General features: G+C 30.4%; 1 protein-coding gene across 2 annotated transcripts in view; it reads right to left on the bottom strand.

Annotated features, from left to right (window-relative positions):
* The window catches only part of LOC113401348 (uncharacterized), a 162,165-nt gene extending 146,205 nt beyond the window's left edge, over positions 1–15,960 (bottom strand). For both annotated transcript variants that reach the window (XM_026641222.2, XM_026641223.2), the window contains exon 1: positions 15,470–15,960. In XM_026641222.2, coding sequence (XP_026497007.1) covers positions 15,470–15,566 — 97 coding nt within the window. In that variant the 5' untranslated portion in view covers positions 15,567–15,960. The remainder of the gene's footprint in view (positions 1–15,469) is intronic.
* Between the last annotated feature and the right edge of the window lie 564 nt (positions 15,961–16,524).

The following is a 16,524-nucleotide window of genomic DNA, read 5'->3' as shown; positions in this document are numbered from 1 at the left end:
TTTATGTTTTTGTCTTTAATTAAATACAGACAATTATATAACGATGTCGCAGTATTCATAATTGCAAAGCATTGTTGTTATAATAATTATAATTAATTCAAGCCTCTTAGTCAAATAAAATCATTCAAATATTTATAATTTATTTAGAAATATTAAATTTTTTTAAAACCTTTTACGACATTGATTATTATTTTTAAATGTTCATTATAAAAATAAAAATACGACTTGGAGTCCGTAGATTGTTTCGGCGCTATTATCAATTCAGAATATTTATCATCAAACATATTCAAAGCCTTAAATAACTACGCAAAACTGTGTGAGTTTCATATTAACACTATAAACATAAAGCTATAACTAAAATGTATTCGTGTATTGTACCAAATAAATTTACATACAAATGCCTTCAGTCGCGTTTCGTTTTCACATAAAATGTCTTTTCTGTATAAAGAAATAAATTTAAAACTTACAATAATCAACATACATAGCCGACCGGCTGATCGAGGTCACGTTGGCGAATATAAACTATAAATAAATTTATTATCCTTCCACTCGCATAGTTTGACTGCAAAGAACACTTAATTTTTTTATAAGTCAAATAATTAGCTGAACAATAGTCCACAAATTCAACTCCATAGAACGATCAAATTTTTTGAAAAATTTTAAACAGATTTTCGAATTATGACGTTGGTTTGTCGTTTCACACGGAAACAAAATAGACAATAATTAAAGAGCGGATTACTATTGATTTTGATGATGTGCAAGTGATCAGTTATATGTATGTCACAGAAAAACAATTTTTATAGGTACATATTTTAGTATCGTAATTTTTTTTTCAATCATTGAACTATTATAGCAAAGTACAAAATATAGCATAATTAATACAATAACTTAAGAAATACATATGTGTATAAATATATATAAAAATGGCATTGGTTTTGTTTACTGACTGTTTGGATGACTGGCGATTGGACCACCTTTTTGTAAGTGTCACCATCGCCGATATATATTTACACCGTGATAAATATTAGAATCTATAGTCAATACGAGTATACGCTTACCCTTTATTTGCAATGGTAAGGTGGTACCTATTTCATTAGAAAAGTTTATACGTAGAATTATGTTATAAGAACTATCTCGAAGTTCATTTGCAGAGCTCTATCGTGATATGTGACATTGACTGTTATCATTATTATACACGAATCGAAAAAGCGTATCGCCGTAAGTCGGTTTTGAATATTTTACGAATCATAAGTTTTTCAGATGCGAAGGATATGTTTTTTTTCAACTGGATATATTTTGTAGATTCTCTGTAAATAGTGCTATTATTAAAGATTCGACATGAGCTATAACAAAAAGCATATACTCATTCAATTGATGTCTTAATTACTATTATTAACTTTGCTATAGTAAAGTACAGACAATATTCTTTATTTTCAAGTAAAAAGTATACGAATCATAGGAATGTGCATTATTTTGCATAAACATTTATCAATTTATTATTGTTTCACTATAAATGTATTTAAATAAACATAATATTTTACAATTTTGATAATTACGTATTATTTAATATTTAAATTTTAAACACATATAACGCACATGAAATCTCATGGCATCAGTTGAATATCAAGTAATATTAAATATTACAATCCTTTATAATTACAATTATGATCAACTTGATTGACTAAAGTAATTTATTTTTTATCGAAAAGGTGAATTGAAGCCGATTATGCTGTCATAATATCTTTCACAGATGTGAGTTTAATAACTAATTTTGTAGTTCTGTAAATTATTTTAGCTCAAAGATTACTGTCAATATAACCTCGACATATAAAATATATAATTAAAAGTAGATGACGTCAATTTGTGTGCTCGTTTCGACAACTAGTTAATTTCAAAGTCAAAACAAATCGACAATAAATATTAAACGATAAAGTTACTTCTTATCTCCACTTACATCACAATAATTGAACTGAAAATTTAATTTTATGACATAATTAATTCGTATTAAAATATTTGACATTATCTTTTTTATGACATTTGCATATTATATTTGAGACGTTTAAAAAAAATAAAAACCGTAGGAGAAATTGTGATTAAGTAAGTAGCTTAACAATTCTTGGTAATGAAAATATATAATAGGCTATTTGACAATGCGAAAAATAGTGTCAACTATTGTAATCAGTATATATTATAGTTTAAAAATGGTTATTTATTAACGAAAGTTGAGAATAATAATTAATTTAAAAAATCCATAAATAAAAACGCATTTTTTTAAACGTTTGTCACGTGACACAAAATGCTCCTGATTGGTCGGGCTTGGGATGACGTAACTTGCTTATTAACCTCGTTTGCCTACTGTATGCGGGATGGCCCAGTGGTTAGAACGCGGGCATCTTAACCGATGATTTCGGGTTCAAACCCAGGCAGGCACCACTGAATTTTCATGTGCTTAATTTGTGTTTATAATTCATCTCGTGCTCGGCGGTGAAGGAAAACATCGTGAGGAAACCTGCATGTGTCTAATTTCAACGAAATTCTGCCACTTGTGTATTCCGCCAACCCGCATTGGAGCAGCGTGGTGGAATATGCTCCAAACCTTCTCCTCAAAGGGAGAGGAGGCCTTTAGTCCAGCAGTGGGAAATTTACAGGCTGCTAATGCTAAAAAAATGTGGATTATATGTGCCACAGATTACAATACAGGCAAGTGACGTCACCGACCCCATTGCAGCGCCATATTGTCAAAGTAGCGTTTTCGCGCGCTATTTAAATATGGAATTTTTAATTTGATATTTTTCAGCAAATATGTATTAGAATTAAAAAAAAACAACTTTTACTGAGTTCCTCAACCTCTACTAAATGATATAAAATGGTTTTTAAAACCAGTCAAATAGCCTTTTCAATTATATGTAACGCATTAGTTCGCACTAAGGTCAGTCATAGGTAAGAAGAAACAGTTTACTTTAATATAATACACGAAACAAGACCACGCTTATAAGTTGTACAAAGAACTTGAAGTTGCCGAGTGTTAAATATTACTTCGGTGAGCGGATTTATAGTAAGTATAAAAATTCTGACGCAAATGTCATTTAAAACTCGTTTATTTTAATTATAAAACTTTTATTTAATTTATCGTCTAATTATATATGTAAAAAATTCAACATAAATTTTATGCAAGTATTTGATACATTTTTACAATCATTATTTAAAATTAAGCGAATAAACGAGTTTAAACGCTCAGTCTTATACAACAAGTGCCATTTGCACCAAACTGGGCCTTCGATTGACTTACGAAATTGTGCATAAATAAACGTATACCTAAATTCGCGACATTACCCAATCATTCGCGTCTTGTTCTGTGACTTGTGGATTATATAACGAACATCCAAATTCCTTGCATTTCTTTTATTATTTGTGGGTGGTACCTACCCATTATACTCAGCCTCCAAGCAGCAATAGATAGTACTCTTGTATTACGGTTTGAACGGTGAGTGAGTCAACTGAGGTGTAATTGCAGGTAAAAGAGACATAACATCTCAGTTCTCAGGGTTGGTGGCGCACTGGCGATGTAAGGTAACAAAATTACGGCACCAATATCTATGGCCAATGGTGATCACTTACCATCAGATAGGCCACTCTTTCGTCCTACCTATTCTATAAAATATAAAAGAGATAAACAAAAAAAAGTTTTCATTGTCATTATCATAGTTCGATTCATTCATGTACCATTGGCGCTTTGTATATTTAAAAAACTCTGTCTCTAGTTAGTCTAGTTAGTGTACGTCTGATAGTCATATTCTCTCTTGTCCTACGGCATAATTTTTAGCTCGCTGATATAATAATATTAATACATAACACTCTTACACACTAGGAACTGAACTGTTTATCATCTTGTAATATCTAAAATTATGAAAGAATTATTATTAAATTGTCATCATATTACATTACCAAAAATATATAAAAATAATTAAAATATATTAAATAATTAAGGAAAATAATTGTATTATAGGGCTTTGACTTATAGCTCAGAGAAAACTATAAAAGAAAGCACTAAGTTTTTAAATTCCTATGTGAAGCGGAAAGTTCCTTTATACTATGATACGGAATGTAGACGTTAAATACGCTAGCAAAAGTACCCACGACCTCTGCTTACTATAATGAATCATTATAATGTCAACAATGAATGTTTTTCTTTTAGTGTATATATTATTCAAAAGCCATTTTATCACAAGATAAGAATAGTTACGAGCAGGTGTTGATGATAAATATTTAAAGAACATGCATGTGAAATGGTCACAATATTCATGAATAAATCCGAGCCAATAAAATTACCATATCGGGTCTGTGAACCATACATACCGAGGTCCTTAAAATTAACAAGCAACTAATTTCTTATTTTAAAGTCAATCGAAATATGTTTCCATGACCTACAATAGATATCACTTGTTATAAAATTCATACACAGCGATGTCTGATTATATTATTTTTTGTCGTATCGAACATAATATCAACATTCTATAGCTGAGAAAATTAGTTAACGATAGGTCGTTGATCTTTTATCTGTACATAGAATAATAAAAATAAGAGAGGTGTCCGTATATGAAATATTATTGTCACTTGAATTTTGAGATAGCTACATATATTTACTTTTATAAAACAACTAGAAGTAACGTCGTAGAACAATTTGATGGTGCTCTAATCGTAATAAGCATGTTTCCGTTAAAAAACTCTGTTGTATAATAAAATCACGCATCTGGAAACTATTAAAAATTTAATACTACAAATTTCTTGCATATTATTACTTACTTTTGACTTTTAAACAAATCAAATGCCACGTTTCGACCTAGCTTCAAACGTATTTTTTTTTTGAAAATCCATCCATTCATCTTTATAATAGGCTCAGCAAAACGGTAATAGAATTTCACAATCAATTAATATTTTAATATTAATTTAATACAAAATAATACGAATAAAGTACATTTAAAGCAGTCATTTATCTAATTTATTAGTATTCATGAATTTATGAATGCGAAATATTTAAATAAACACATTAGCTAAAGTTGCGATACACTATTAAGTATTCTGATGAAACACCTAAACGGAACGTAGCCCACGTCATGTCGACGTCTTTTTTCAACTTTTGAATATACCTATATAAAATTTTATCTCAAAATATGACCGTAACTTTTAATTTGAAAAATCTTTTTATTATACATTTTCATTCTGTTCAATTTTGTTGAGTAAAATCATTAGCTAATTAGGAATTTTAGAAAGAATAGTAACTAATATTTATTCGTATAATCTATAAAAATTACTCATATTGGTTTGATTACAGAGTCATACACTAAAATCTTTATAATACCTTAGGTTTATGAATTGTATTAGAAACATTTTTTGTGCTTAATAATCTCATTTCACGACGGTGTATCAACGGAATACAAACCTTGCAATTTATTTAAACAATGAAATTGACTTCGTGCTAAGCGGTGAAAGAAAATATAACTAAGAAAATTGCACGTTCAAAGGAAATCATAGTGATCGAAGTGGTATGGAATAAGGTAGGAATTGTTTATTTTATAAGTAACAACTCATAATTTAATTTATTATGAAGTATACTGTACAATACATTTTGTTTTTTAATTATGTCTGCGGCTTATTTCATGTTATTTTTTGACTCCGTCAACTGACGCATCGTTGAAACTGTTATAGCTTGAATCATTGCAAGCTTTTCACTCCATCTAACAACAAACTGTATTTTTAAAAGTCATATATAAATCGTTAAGCAAATGTTAGCTTTTCACGTTAAAGAACTACAGTTGTCCGACAATAAATAAAATAGGAAAACGGTAAACCAGGTTCAACGGTATTTTAAACATTTAGCTATAAATTAACATCCTCCGGTGAATACCAAATCGCTTGAAATGTAACAGAATGAACATTATTGCATCTAGTGGTACAATGTTTTGTCACACTGCAGTTATTCAATTTAAACTAAATTCTAAGAAAAAAAAAATGTTCCCAATACTTATGTTGAAATGCTTACAATTGTAATTTTATGAAAAATGTAATCGATGCATTCAAAATCAATGACCTGATTGGTCATAATTGGTTTTAATTGTAAACATATAGCAGCTTTTTAAGCTAATTAGTGTATGTAAGTCAAAATAAAAAAGTTATTGTACAAATTATGACCGCGTGGAGTGGTGGCAAGAATGCTAGCAGCATTTTCCCGTTGAATCGGAATTGCTGTTCTCTGGGCAAAAAATTAACCAACTGTCCCGCCAGTAATGGATGATCCCGGGATTTGTAACATTTATACAATATTCCATGTCGTATATCCCGCAAGAGACGAGATGTTATGTTTATGTTTTAGAAATCTTTTTTTCACAATTACTCAACATGTGTTTCAATTGCAAATTATAATCATTTGAAAGAAATAAAATATATAAGATCAATTGAATATATACATTTCTTTAAGAATCTTGAGCATATCGTTTTCGCTGATTTCAGTCACGTTTTCCATCCTCAATGGCCAGTAACGAACTACGCAACGGATTCAATATTTATATTCGATATTAATTTTCAAAGGCCGCATTAATACAGTGATTGATCCATTCGTTTTGAAGTCTATTAATCCTAAACCATCATATATAACTAGATGGGTTTTTATATATGAGGTTTAGAATATCTAATATCAAACGAATTTCTGTTAACCCAAGACCGCTCAGAGCCATATTTAGTAGCCATATTTATATCACTGTTTAAGACACTTGAGAGTTAAGTTTAGAATTATTGGGGCATTGGATGGGTAAAATGCCCCAAAATTCTAAATTTGCTAGAAATAATACAACGTAGCATAAATAAATTTTCTAGCTTACCAACGTCAGAAGTGGATTATTGTTTCTTAAATTAAAACGAGATAACCATAAATATATCCCTATTCAATAAGAAAATTAATCACGTATTGCACATGAGTTTACAAAACCTTAATGTAATTTAAAACTTTAGCGGTAAGTTTTAATTTACTTTAAAAGTTAAATATAGAAGACACAAGAATTTAAAGAGTTAATAATAGTTTAATATGTATGGCATATATAACACGAGTGGAATTTAAACGAATACCTAATCCGAGATCTGTAAGTTAGGATACTCTGCGCTCCACCTACGCTGATTGTTAACAATGACTAGATAAATTCATAGACAGGGTCAAGTGCGCGTGAACTGTAATGTAATTTGACGCTTACAATTGAATAGTTCACTTGTTCAAATCTTTTGTATAATACTTCCTTGCAAATAATACACGATTATATAATAAAGATGTTGCTAAATTTGCCTAAATAATAATAATAATAATGTCTTAGATATGTAACTTAATTAAATATTATAAATATGATAAAAAGCATGATGCCACGTTTATTTTTAAATTGGGCTATTAAAAAAATTAAATTAAATTAATGTCACTAAAGTATTGATAAATAAGGCATATTAGTCAATACAAGATTATATTAATAATAAATGAGCGTGGATTTTTTTTTTTTTTTACTTTTATTTACAACATCCACGGGCTCACAGTTGCCCGTGCCTTTTTTTACATTTTACTTTTATACATTTTGGCGTTTTATATTTTACCAAACATCAGCAGATCTTCGCTGGACTTCAAGCTTGTCGTCTTCGTGGCCCACACTGACTTTTTTTTCATTTTAAAATAATATATACCTAATCTATAATGAATAATATATATTAATATTAAATAAGAGTGGACTTACTATTGGTTGATTTCCAGATGTTCCAGAACTATATAACTTAATTGTGCTTTATTGACATACATTGTAATTAAAATAATGGAAAAGAGCTACTACTGGTATTCTTACTCCTTTTCTCGCTTATATTTTAAGAACCAGATGTTGCTTTACCTTTAATTCAACACTGACACGACGATGTATAAAGATTATTCATCAGATGACGACCACTGTGGTTGAGTAGTGTGTACACCGGTTTTCATGGGTACGCTACTCCGAGGTCCCGGGTTCGATTTCCGGCCGAGTCGATGTAGAAAAAGTTCATTAGTTTTCTGTTTGTCTTGGGTATGGGTGTTTGTGGTACCGTCGTTACTTCTGATTTTCCATAACACAAGTGCTTTATTATTCTTTAGAGTTTTATTTATTTTTGTTATTGTTATTTGAGAGCCGAGATGGCCCAGTGGTTAGAACGCGTGCATCTTAACCGATGATTTCGGGTTCAAACCCAGGCAGGCACCACTGAATTTTCATGTGCTTAATTTGTGTTTATAATTCATCTCGTGCTCGGCGGTGAAGGAAAACATCGTGAGGAAACCTGCATGTGTCTAATTTCAACGAAATTCTGCCACATGTGTATTCTACCAACCCGCATTGGAGCAGCGTGGTGGAATATGCTCCATACCTTCTCCTCAACGGGAGAGGAGGCCTTAGCCCAGCAGTGGGAAATTTACAGGCTGATTATGTTATGTTTATGTTATTGTTATTTAATTTACAGACTCGTGTAATTTAATTGATGAGAATGATTTTCCTCTTTGGAATCTAAATTACGAACGGCGATAACTTTAATGTAATGTTATATTATAAAATAAAGATTGATTTGATTTTTTATACTACAATCCTGTATTGATTGACTATTGATATAAGTTCTTTATAACGAATGTGTTTTTATAAATATCTCTTTGTGTACAAATACAAATGTTTTAATAAAACGATATACATCACCATTGCTGACAAAAAATATATATTAATTTATGTTTTAGCGCTTGAGCGAATTTGTTTTATAGGATTTGTGTTGACTTATCACGATGACTAGCATTTAATGTAACTATAACTTACATTCATTAAACAATCAATTTCAACTACCTATACGCTATAAATTTACATACTTTATTCGTTACTAGCTGTGCCCTGCGGTTTCAACCGCGTTAATTTGTATTATGCATGTATTACTGAGATAACGTGTACAATTTATTTTTTATTTTATTTTAGGGAAACAAACAATGACATGACACTTATGATATAAATATACAATATTACATACATCAGCTAAGTTTCCATTGATACTAATTACACAGTGATTAAAATTAAAAAAAAAAAAGACTAACATACATAAAATCAAGTGGGTAATATTATACAATTAATGAGATCAATAAACATATACTAAGGGAAATCTTAAACAATTATGAATAAAGTTAAACAAACGAAATAAAATTAATACATATTCAAATTCATGATATATGGAGTCGTTGAGACATTTATTACATACAAGCCTAGCAATATATATATATATATTTAACAGCAAATGAGCTCAATGATATTTTTTTTACTTCGGACTAGTCGTTCCTAAGATAAATGTCTATAGCGATAGAGATTATTATGAATGTTCGTGAATAAAACATGATTATAACTCGTTTGACTATAGTCAAGATACAGTTAGTTAAATAATTAAGTTTTAAAGTTACTTGCATATGTAAAATATTTGCTCTATTAAGCAAGCCGTATCGAACAGTTTATTGTTAAAAAATGTTAAAACGAATTGATCCACTCACCTAACAGGTTAAAAACTGAGGCATGGCGCAAAACTAATTTATTGAACCGCAACAAAAGGCGTATAAACCGCAGAATGATTTGACAGGCATTAAAGTAATCGTGTCAAAGTAATTATCAATTTTTTTGCTTATTAATTGAATCCATCTTTAACATCTTCCTAATAGTGTAATCTATGCAGCTTATACGATCATACCTATACTAGTAATTAGGCAAATATAAGCTCAATGTAAACCTTTAATTGAACATCGAAATAGATGCATGTATATGCAGACTATATTTTTATTTACTTTACAAAGCAATTCTTATACGTACATAGGATAAGTCGAAAATCTAAGTTTATTTCTTCATCCCACAACATACAAACATTTTGACAAGGTTGACAAGACCAAATATCTGAACACAACGATACTAAGAGATCATAGCCTCGAATCACTGTGATGAACTAGAGCTAACCTTTTCGGTAGTGATAGAAGTAATTTGTGTTCTCTCTGAACACGCAGAGCGCGGTGCAGATACATAGATACACATCTATTAACAAAACAAATTAGAATATTTTTGACACACAACGCGTAACAGCAAATTTTAACCAATTAATATTAACCGTGCGAGGCTTGGACGGGTAGCTAGTACTTAAAATAACTAATAGAACTTTCAAATTATTTGCACTTCCAACTCGGATCTCACGAACTCACTCGTATAAGATTAATGTTACTGAGAATAGCTAATTAACTTTTTTTTTAAATTGTACATTGTGAATTTTTTTCTCATAACCGGATTTCACTACTAACATACAATATATATACAAGAGTTAAGAAATTATTATTTCACCAGTAGCATGTGCTGTATGATAGTGGGTAATGGAACACATAAATCTTCAATAGGGTCGCAAGTTCAAATCCGGCCTGTAAGTTTGCTACGAAGTAATGTTGTTTCAACAATATAGACTCTATGTGTAATAAAAATATTTATGATTAGAAATTATAAAAAAAAAACGTAAACAAATAAATAATTATAAAAAAACACTATGAACTCTATTGGCTTCAAATAAAATTGTTATACAATACATTTTATTTTAAGATTGCCGACGATTACATCTCTCAACAATTTACATTTAACATTGGCAAACACGAACTAACTCTTAATAGAATAATAATATCGTACAATTTTCAATGGCAGCTTGGAAACAATTCGAATTATTTAAGTATGCGTTCCTTCACAATATCCGTAATTGAACATTAAAACTTTAGCCGTAAATGTACCTACTTATACTTTTTCTATATTAATAATGAGGAAATAAACGATTGTAAAAGGTGTATCATTAAAACAGGTTGCTTGGAGTTAATTATCGACAAGGTAATTTAAATTAAAACATAGAGTTTCATTATTTATCATGTCTTTTTTTATATATATATATTTAAACGGTAATTGCGAATTATGATTTCTAAGTAAATACATATTTACAGAAATAATTACTGTTACTAAAAACTAATTCTTTTGAGATATCTACTCGGTCTTAAAAAAAACTGTTGGCCATATCTAATATCGATTTAAAAAAAACGTAAAACTTTATAAATAATAAAGTTTTAAAAGCATAAAAATAAAGTTTTATAAAACTATACAAAGTAAATGAAAGTTTAAATAAATAATTAAAGTGAATTGTTATATTAAAATAATGTGATGTAATTTTTAAAAGTAAATATTATTCAATTAAATAATAGTAACCTTATAACTAGCCTTTCTCCTGCTTGTTATAGATCAACTTAGATAACAGGAAAAACCTAATTCTGAGCACCCAATTCTGAACGAGACCTCAGAAATTTATTGCCAATGTGAGTCCTTTTTCTTCGGCTAAGCCTGGAGTAAAACACGTTAAATAATCAGTAGCAAACACATAACCGAGGTTTCCATTTTCCCTACGACTGCAATACAGTGTAATCATCAAAACAAAGTTCTATCAAAGTGATTATATATCTTATTTTTTTCTGATTTTGTAAAAAAGTAACAAAAGAATACCAACTCAAACTCAACGTCGCAAGAAAGTATTCGATTGTTCTTTCTCATTTATATAACTTTCAATTTAATCTGAGTATAATCTAGTTAATGAAGCTATTTATATACTCAGCTAATTAAAAAGTACATTTTATTAAAGAATTTTATTATTATAATACCGTAGATATTAACATATGCTATAAAATAAGTATTCAGGTAAATTAATAGAATATTAATGATAAAATCATGTATCCATTCATTGCTCAACGTTCTACTGTTATTATTAAAAACCTTTATGATATTCGATGCAACAAAATAAAAGAATAATTCTCGCACGATTTTATTCAGTCACCGTGAACTTAACATAATCATATTTCTGAACGTATAATCATTGAATCTTGTATTGAATAAACTGTCTATATCGACCAGTTCTCGTCCGACGGTCAAAATTCGGCGTTAATTATCATTATTATTATTGAAAATTTGGTAAAACTTATAAAGGGTTCAAAAAAAATATTTTACTACTCTATCGGCTTATTTTTTACTGACAACATTCAAGCGCGTCAATAGCTAACAAATAAAGAAGAAGGATGAAAAGAGGAAAAAGAACTGAAGTGTTTTGTTTTATTTACATCTTTGAATAAATTTAGAAAAAAACAGTGGCCAACGGTTGATCACTAAGTAGGCGCATACTAGCAAAGTAGTATGATGTTTGACGTATCAAACGTAACTGTTATTTATACCAATATACCAATAAGGTTGATTCCTTTGTAGTACGATATAATAATTATAGCACGGCTTGAAATTTTTTTTTGTATTTATTTGACTGGGTGACTTTATTTTGTGGAACTATCAAATCAACTAAGTTTAAATTAGATATGCGTTAAGCATCTAAAAAAGTTAGTGAAAATAGTGGGGTAAATGGTGAGAAAAGTACTAAAAAACTCGAATTTCTAACTCAATGAGAACTATAAGGCTTACAAATTAAAATAAAATGTCATCCAATAACAGTGATTAGCTACTAAATAGATCAAAGAATAAATAGGATAGAAGAAATAATTGTGTTAGATCAAACAAACATTTTCCAAATAATTAACTTTATATTATATTACATAAAAATATGTAAAGAAAAATTAAGCAATGTGCAAAGGCGCATTAGGAGTTCATATTATTGTTAAAACATTTTTAGTTTTAAGATATATAATGATATAAATTTAAACTTAATTTATAATATGACACATCAATTAATTATTTAACCATATTGTACTAATTTTAAACAAGATATTACTTATTTATTTGCGCATACTTTCCAGTATTATATTTAATGTTAACATCTGTTTGAATCACTAATTAAATAATGACATTAATATCACTCTATGCTGACTGACACTGAAATAAGTAAACATTTAACACGTCACTTATAGATCTTATGCTGTGTATTGATGAATTTAGAATTTATTTATTGGAATACTGTAAACATTTTTTCCTATTAGAATGATGTTCCTATATGTCTTGTCAAATCAAACCAAACGAGCCTAAGCTCGTGACGGATACTACTTGTCATTGAGCACTTCCACTATCCAACTTCTAGTCTCTTACAGGTCAGATCACCTCGATAGTATAAGTTATCATTTGAACTAAATACACGTGCAGAGCTTAAATTCTGGCCACAATTGGATTTAATTAAATTCGGCCTTCTAGATCTTCTTATTACCTGGGTGCCTTCAAACGAGGCGTGAAGAGGCATCTTGCGGGCCTCATGGCGAGGACCAACAGTGCAGTTCATTCTCGTCGTCATCATAAGTACTGACTTTGTTAAATATGTATACTAGTGAATGAGTGCTTAATTTTTACTTAGCTTCATTTTTTAAAGTGTTTGAAAATGAACAGAACGAAGGTACAAAATATGAACTTACAAAATGCCTTCCTAATTGTTCGTTTATTGTTCACATAAATTTCACAATTCGGAGTCGATGCGAAAATATTTATCAAAAACTAATAAATTAGGAAAACAATATTACGTGGTTCGTTTTAATATTAATATTAGGTACTAAAGTCATAAGGTTTTATTTCCTTTAATGTATTAGTATGATCAAAACGCGGAGCAAATACGGATTCATTAATTGTATATGGAATAACGGCAGCAGAACTTTAATACAGGTTCCTTTTATTTTAAATAAAAAAAAAAGACAATGATTTCTCAAGATGGAAAAGGACAGAACAAAATCAACATTCTCTAGTTCAATAAAAAATTAGCCGAATGAAACTCTGTCTCTGTCTAATACGATAATAACCTTTCAAGTTGGAAAAGGACAAAGCCAATAAACAAAGCTACAAACAACATTATCTCATAGTAGAAAATTAGCTAAATCCTGTTACATCTCCGTTGACAGCTGATTAGTTCAGTCTGTGTAAATAGGGTAAGCCACGCATTAGTTGCATATTACTTCATTTAAGTTTATTGACTTTAATGGGACGATAGTAGGGTGACGTCACAGTTAGACATTATCAGTTTTAAATAAACAAACATTAATTATATTTTATAACACACATGCATGAAGAATTCGATTCTGGTGAAGTATATTTTACTACTACAATTTTTTGTGTCCGTTATTATTATTGTATCCGACAAGATCCCGTTACGCGTGTGGTTTCGTCATTATAGACACATTAAATATTAAACTAATTTCAATTTCATTTCGGTCTTAATGTAGTGTACTTAAAATAATTAGAATTTCAAGTTTACATAAGAAAAAAAAATGTTATTAGCAATACTTGTCTGTTGCCTTTCAATGATCAGAGAGCTATATTCATTAAATATTAATTGGTCTGTTCGTCATTATATTTGTTTTACAGCTTAGTACAGACAATACATTCGATTCGATCATGATCCGTACATATAAATAATAACATCAATCTGAGTATACATTGAGCGAGTTTCAAACAATAATATAAAAACTCATTGGTTAATAAAATGTAAAATGAAAAAAAAAAAAATCCTTGTATCATTAGAGAGACCAAATGACATTGGATCGTTACGTCTAATTACACGCAGAGCAATGTAAAAATTTAAATACAAAAGATAATATTCTATGTCCAAATGTCTTGTTTACTCAATTGGCTAAAAATCGGCGCGTATGTGGAAACTCACGCAAGTTTGATTCTTGGCAATAAAATATTATAAAGTTGCTTGCGATAAAGTACTGACAATTAATTTTACTGTTGCAAAATCTGTGGCTGAGTTACGATAAACAAATTCAGCAGTTACTTTCGTATAATTTAAATAATAAAGGAGCACCGTATTTGTCACCGTATTTGATAGTTAATAACTGCTATTTAAATATTTCACGGCTAAGCTTTGAAAAGATATGTTATAAAAATATTTGAAAGTCATACGATCAACAGGCACTAAAAAGAGAAAATAAACTAAAAAATTTGCTTAAGCAAATATAACATGCGTTTCGTATTACCGGGCCGGTTCTTTGGAACAACATCGATCTTGATAGAGAAACCGATAGGTGTCTGCTGGTATCTTTCGAGATAACCACTTCGAATATCTGTCTGTCAACAATAAATTTTTTCTATTTTTGAAATAAGATTAGCTTATTACTTTATTATTAAAATGATATTATCATTAGCCTTATTTTTAAATAATTACCATTTCTTCAAACGCATTATTTTCCTAATCAAATATTGGAAAAAGGACACACAAATGGACATTTATACTTTTCGAAGTGATATAAATATTTAAAGTAGAATGTAAAAAAATACGTGCTTCGTTTTGTTATCAATAGCACTCACTGTTCGATTTTAAACAAACAGTCATTGTTTTATGCCACCATTGTTTATCAAGGATGGTCGTAGAAACCTGTATAATTTAAGTATTTAATGATTACGTTCACGCATTATCTTACCTGATTCCTGCGCATTTTGCAGATGATGTATGTGGTGTAGATGGGCATAATAATGGTGGTGGTGCAGGATGCATTCCAAATCGGTGCAATTCAACATTGTGACGGGGCGCCGGCCGCGCCGGCAGCCGTCTGTTCACTCACGCTCGCTGCACACTTTCACAAAACTATTCCACTGCCACTTTAATACGTATCGTTGTCACATCACGTTATCTCCTTGGACACCAATACCGGACTGACGCACATGGATCAAGTCTGTTAAAGACAGTGCCGTTCAGTCTGTCACTGCGACGATTGTCGCCCACAACACTATAGACGCATCGTTTTTTCTTTTAATATTATTTACGTTAAATAGTGAGAGATCACATCACTTAAGAACTCCGTATGACGTTTGGAGGACAGAAAGTATCGATAAGACGATATAAGTGCGCGAGTTCCGTCGGCTGCAGAGAGCGAAGCGTGCGCGCAACACTTGTGGCGCGCGACTGTACACTGAATGCGGCATGCGAACGGCTACCACCACTCCCGGTCTCCCGACCTCGACCGCGGTCCACACTTGATGGAAGCCTGGCTTCCATATCACGCCACCTAAACCCCGAGCACAGGTATAACAACGTTCAACGTCCGACATTCATTATTATCATCTTAACATGGCACTGGGTTTCGTTTTACGAACGCGGTCTAATCAGCATGACCTACAATCTTATAACAATAAAGTCAGTTGGAACAATCCAAACACTTGTATATTTATCACTTAATGATAACAAATGATAAATGACATAAACAATATCCTCTTAACAAATCATCCAACGTTTTAGAAAGAGATTGTCAAAAATGATTACCTAAAGTCAAATCCATTCGATGCTAAATAGTGGAGAAGTAGTTTGCGGAAAAATGGAAAAATAACAAATATCCGCAATGCAGTCCCAAGGTCAAGGTACCTGCTTACCCTGAATGCTGTACCTGTAGACGAACTTTCGAGCGAGCGGTGCGTGTCAACAATTGCATATGCTTTGTACTCGTACTTGCCAAGAAGAACAGTACATACACGCTTTACC

Source organism: Vanessa tameamea, chromosome 7 (genome assembly GCF_037043105.1).
Source record: "Vanessa tameamea isolate UH-Manoa-2023 chromosome 7, ilVanTame1 primary haplotype, whole genome shotgun sequence".
Taxonomy (NCBI): domain Eukaryota; kingdom Metazoa; phylum Arthropoda; class Insecta; order Lepidoptera; family Nymphalidae; genus Vanessa; species Vanessa tameamea.
Note: the sequence above shows the minus strand (reverse complement) of the source record. Positions and strands in the feature narration are given on the sequence as shown.